The 4,906-nt window shown below is 55.4% G+C and overlaps 1 protein-coding gene across 1 annotated transcript; it reads left to right on the top strand.

The window, feature by feature from the left end:
* The first annotated feature begins 1,007 nt into the window (after window positions 1-1,007).
* On the top strand, window positions 1,008-4,522 carry SHISA3 (shisa family member 3). The gene is made up of 2 exons (XM_003411321.2): window positions 1,008-1,284; window positions 4,083-4,522. Exons 1-2 carry the CDS (start codon window positions 1,008-1,010, stop codon window positions 4,520-4,522), a joined length of 717 nt encoding a protein of 238 aa, XP_003411369.2.
* Window positions 4,523-4,906: the final 384 nt, after the last annotated feature.

The following is a 4,906-nucleotide window of genomic DNA, read 5'->3' as shown; positions in this document are numbered from 1 at the left end:
GAGCAACAGGCGATAAACGATTCGACAAACCTTAGCCACAACTCTCTTTTTTTACTGCAGCCATGAAAAGGAAACTCCGCGCTTGGGTGCACGCCCCAACGCGCGTGGAGAGACGCAGAAACTCGGCAGCCCGTTTCCTCGCTCTGCGGAGTTTTCTGGGCTGTACGAAAAGTGGCGGGGGTGGGGTGGAGTGGAGGTGAGAAGTGCCTGGTCCCCTCAGGTTTAGAATCAAGTTCTGGGGAGCGCTGTGGGCGGGGAGGGACGAGAGAGGCGGAGGATGGAGCGCAAGCCAGAAAGCTCACAGGACCGGCAAAGGCCCTCTCCCGCCCGCGGTGATTAGCTCCAGCAGCGACGCGCCCCGGGAGGGCGGACTCTTTCTTAACTTTCGCGATCTCCCCCTCCCGCTTCTTTTTAAAGGACGCCTTCCAGGCCGAGCTGTCAGCAGCCGAGAGGCCGTTTGTACTTGGCCGCGGCCGGGCTGACTCCTGCTCCTGTGACAGACAGACAGCTGGGTCTGAACGACTGCTCCTCCCCGGGACCCGCACGTGGGCAATCAAGTCTCCTCCCTCCGGGCTCCGCTCCGGACCCGGCGACCGCCACAAGGCGGGGCGCTGCGTGGTCCTGGAGTTGCCAGCTCCTGGGGCGATGACTCCCGTGAGGCGTGGGGAGGAAGGCGGCCAGAGGTTCGGTGAGCCCGTTGCGCCGGGAGCGCGATGAGCCGGGCAAAGGGCAGCAGCAGCAGCAGCCCCAGCAGCAGCCTCGGCCGGCAACTCCCAGGGGCTCCCCCGCCCCGTCGCCAGCCCGCCTCGCGCACCATGCTGACCCCAGGCCAGCGGAGCCCGCAGAGTAGCCTCTGCCGCCTCCCCGGCCCCTGCTAACCCGCACGGGAGTGGCCTCGGTCGCCAGCGGAGGCAGACCCGCGGTGCGCCCGGCGCCATCGCACCCCAGATCTGCCCTTTGCTCTCCAGCCGCGTCCCCCTCCGGGCCGTCCAGGGCGCCCCGCGGCAATGGGGGTGCTGCTGGCGGTGTGCCTCCTCCTGGGCTGGCTGCGCTGGGGCCCGGCGGGAGCCCAGCAGTCGGGAGAGTACTGCCACGGCTGGGTGGACGTGCAGGACAACTACCACGAGGGCTTCCAGTGCCCGGAGGACTTCGACACGCTGGACGCCACTATCTGCTGCGGCTCCTGCGCCCTACGCTACTGCTGCGCCGCAGCGGACGCCAGGCTGGAGCAGGGCGGCTGCACCAACGACCGCGGCGAGCTGGAGCACCCGGGCATCACTGCGCGTAAGTGCGTGGCTCACCACGACCCACTCCCGCCCGCCCGCCGCCTGGGGCGGGTGTGAGCTCCTGGCCTTCTAGGAGCCTAGCGTAGCTTCTTTCCCCTGTGCGCAAAGCGGCGCAGCGGTGTGGGGAGAATCAAGGGATCAAGGAAAGCTTGGGCAGGTGGGTTTTGGTCAGGGGGAACTTATTCCCTGCAGTGCGCTTCCCGCTATACGCCGTCTCAGTGGTTGGAAAGTTTACAAGTTCAGAGGGGCCCGCGGGACTGGCACCTGGGCGCCCGGGCAGGGCGGATGAGCGCTGTGGGGGCAGCGTCAGACTGGGCTTGGGTTTTTGGCGAGGCAGTGAAGGCACCCTATTTCACGCCCTGGTCACTCCGGGAGCTTTCGAGAAGTGGTGACAAAGTGGGCAACGGGACTCTTGCCGCACGCGCATTCCCAACTCCCCCCAGGACTGGGGGAGCTTCAGCCACCGTTTTTTTTTTTTTTTTTTTTTTATCCTTTGGTAGCGTTTCTAAGCCGCTGCCACATTCGCCTGATTTCCTTTCATTTCTCTGTGTCGAATTACCCTCTCCGGGCCTATGTCCTATTGTCACGCCTTTCTGAAATACCCAGGTCTTGAAGGTGAAGATTTAGAAACCCGGGTCGCAGAGGCTTCCCCGCCCCCTATTCTCACGTCGGAAAACACGGGTCAAATTTCCGCTCACTTCAGAGCAGAATAAATCACGCCCCGGCAGAGGAACTTTACGCTTAAAAAGAGTTTTCCACCTGAATGGGAACATCAGGGAAACACTTCAGAGCTCGAGGCCATGGTTTTACGGCTGGGAAACCGGAGGAGCTGAGAGCTGGTGACAACCCAGGACCCCAGAGCGGAGGTTTGAAGAGGGCGAGTTAAGGTCCCCTGGGAAAGGCAAGGAGTGGCTGGAGAGATGATTACTGGTGCCAGAGCCCCTCACCCCACCCCACCTCTGCCAGGAGACTGAGAACCCAGAGGACAGGAGAGCCTGCTCTCTGTTAGTACTCCCTTAGACTCTCAAGGAATTTAACTTTGAGAGTCAAATTATCCAGAGGATTTGAGAGGTGGTTTCTGGAGAAAAGATGCTCCATGGGAAGTGGGAAGCTCTAGATTGACCTGGCCTGTTAGGAAAATATAGACCCTTCCCCAACTTTTACTGCAGCCACCCTGGGCTCCCAGTTCTTCCTTGCCAGTAAGGTGCCAAGGCTAATTGCCCAGGCTGGGCACAGCTGTGTCTGGGCCACAGCTCCGACATCCTCATTCTGTTGAGAGGACAGCCGGGGAGAGGGGCAGTCACCGCACTACTGAGGCTGGTTTTTAGAGTAGCCACTCTGTCACTTGCTAGCTGTGTAACCTTAGGCAAGTGACTTAACTGCTCTGAGCCTCATCCGAACTCTAAAATGGGAATATTGCTCTCCCATTAGAAGAAGTTAGGCTGTGGATTCTATGAGAGTGTATGAATGCCTAACAGCACTCAGTAAGTGGAGTTATCCCTTTGCCCTTGCCTTCCACATGGGTGCTACTCAACATGGGAGAATGGGTGGTACATTGAAGAGCTCACCCTTAGGAATTGGTGGAACTCAGGTGTTGATTAGTTACTTGTTACTCACTGGCTGTGTGTCTTTGGGAATGTCAAAGTCTTTGATTTGTTTCCGTATCTGGAAAATAGAGCTTATCAAGTCCTTTTTATGAGACTTGAATCACATAGTTAGAAAGAGCCAGGCACGCAGTAAACCCTTAATCAATGCAGGTTTTCTTTGTCTACTCCTGAGCTGGAGGCTGCACTCAGACTGGCGCTGTCAAACAGGGGAGAGACCTAGAGAACTTGCCCAGGGGTGCTGCTGGGGTGGGGAATTTTCTGTCTGCGTGGAGAGGAGGAAGCTAGGGTTTGCTCGTTTGAGGGATACCCTCACAGAAAATCTGGGCTGCCAACACCAAGAACAGCCTGACCTTCCCAGAGTTTTGGGTGCGAATTGAGAGGCGGCGATGTGGCAGCTGGAGTTAAGCCTCCCAGGCTGTTTCTGGAAAGAGGCAGCTGGAGCTGACAATTTGCAATGTGGTAAGAGACACAGTATATTGGGGCCCACTATGGATTTCTTTGGAGCCCTGGTGCCACAGTGGTTAAGTGCTCAGCTGTTAACCACTCCACGGGAGGAAGGTATGGCAGTCTGCTTCCATAAAGATTACAGCCTTAGAAACTCTATGGGGCAGTTCTACTCTATCCTATAGAGTTGCTATGAGTCAGAATTGACTCGATGGCAATGTTTTTTTTTTTCAATAGATTTCTTTATATTGTTTTTTTCTGGAGTCTCATAAGATCCTGGGGGTCTTATTTAACAGGCCTGGCTGGTCCTCTTTGCTTAGGTTGGAGATTCCTGGAGAGGAGATGGATTTTCAGCCTAAGAGACAAGTCAAAGCCCTAAGTGCCCCACAGTGAGGAAACTACTAAAATCTGTATTTGAACCCAGAGATATAGTGACCCCCAAAATTTACCAGTGCATGAATAAGAGGATAGATTCTGTTCTTTTCTGATTTCCACATGTGCAGCATGGGGGCTAATTGCTAACAGAGGCTATAGTATCCATTTGCTTCCTCCCCACTAGAAGCAGCCAGAATATTCTGCCACACTTTGCACTTTAGAGGTTATCAGTCACAAGCTCTGAAAAGCTGAGCTGACAAAGGTGGTAATACTGACCCCTCTACCCCCTAACCCTGAGCTGCCTGAGCAGGGCCTGCAGTTTGGGAGAGTCTCATGCGATCATCTGTTTATGTCTGTTTTTGCCTTTTAGAGCCCGTCTATGTCCCCTTCCTGATCGTCGGCTCCATCTTCATCGCGTTCATCATCCTGGGCTCTTTAGTAGCCATTTATTGCTGCACCTGCTTGAGACCCAAGGAGCCCTCACAGCAGCCAATCCGCTTCTCGCTCCGCAGCTATCAGACAGAGACCCTGCCCATGATCTTGACCTCCCCGAGTCTCAGGGCACCTTCCAGGCAGTCCAGTACGGCCACCAGCTCCAGCTCCACAGGGGGCTCTGTCCGCAGGTTCTCTTTTGCCAGGGCTGAGCCAGGCTGCCTGGTGCCCTCACCACCCCCGCCTTACACCACGGGCCACCCAATCCATCTGACCCAGCCATCCGGCTTCCTGGTGTCACCTCAATACTTTGCTTACCCCCTCCAGCAGGAGCCCCCGCTGCCTGGGAAGAGCTGCCCAGACTTCAGTTCCAGTTGACAGGCCACGGCCTTGAACCCATCACACAGTAAGATGGCAGACAGAGCGCTGCTGCCATTGTCACCTGCATTTCCTTATAGCAGAGCAGTGTCACGGAGGAAAGTGCCAGGAAAACACAGCACCTTCTACATAATCTTAATGTTCCTGGCTCCAATCACGGAACGGTTGTGTTCGATAATTGCCTTGTGGCCTTGAAAGCATCATGACCATTACATTTCAGTTTATGCTACTTTTACCCAAAATAAGGAGCAGTTCCACTTTAAAGTAGCAAATCGGTTAAAAGTGTTTTATTGGACTACTTGGCTATACAGCTTAGAAAAGGACTACAAGTTGCCTTTTAATTATAAGTTGTTTATTGTCTTATACGAAATACATATATATATA

This window comes from Loxodonta africana, chromosome 5, assembly GCF_030014295.1.
Source record: "Loxodonta africana isolate mLoxAfr1 chromosome 5, mLoxAfr1.hap2, whole genome shotgun sequence".
NCBI lineage: Eukaryota > Metazoa > Chordata > Mammalia > Proboscidea > Elephantidae > Loxodonta > Loxodonta africana.
The sequence above is the reverse complement of the archived record's forward strand: the minus strand, read 5'-3'. Positions and strand labels throughout refer to the sequence as shown.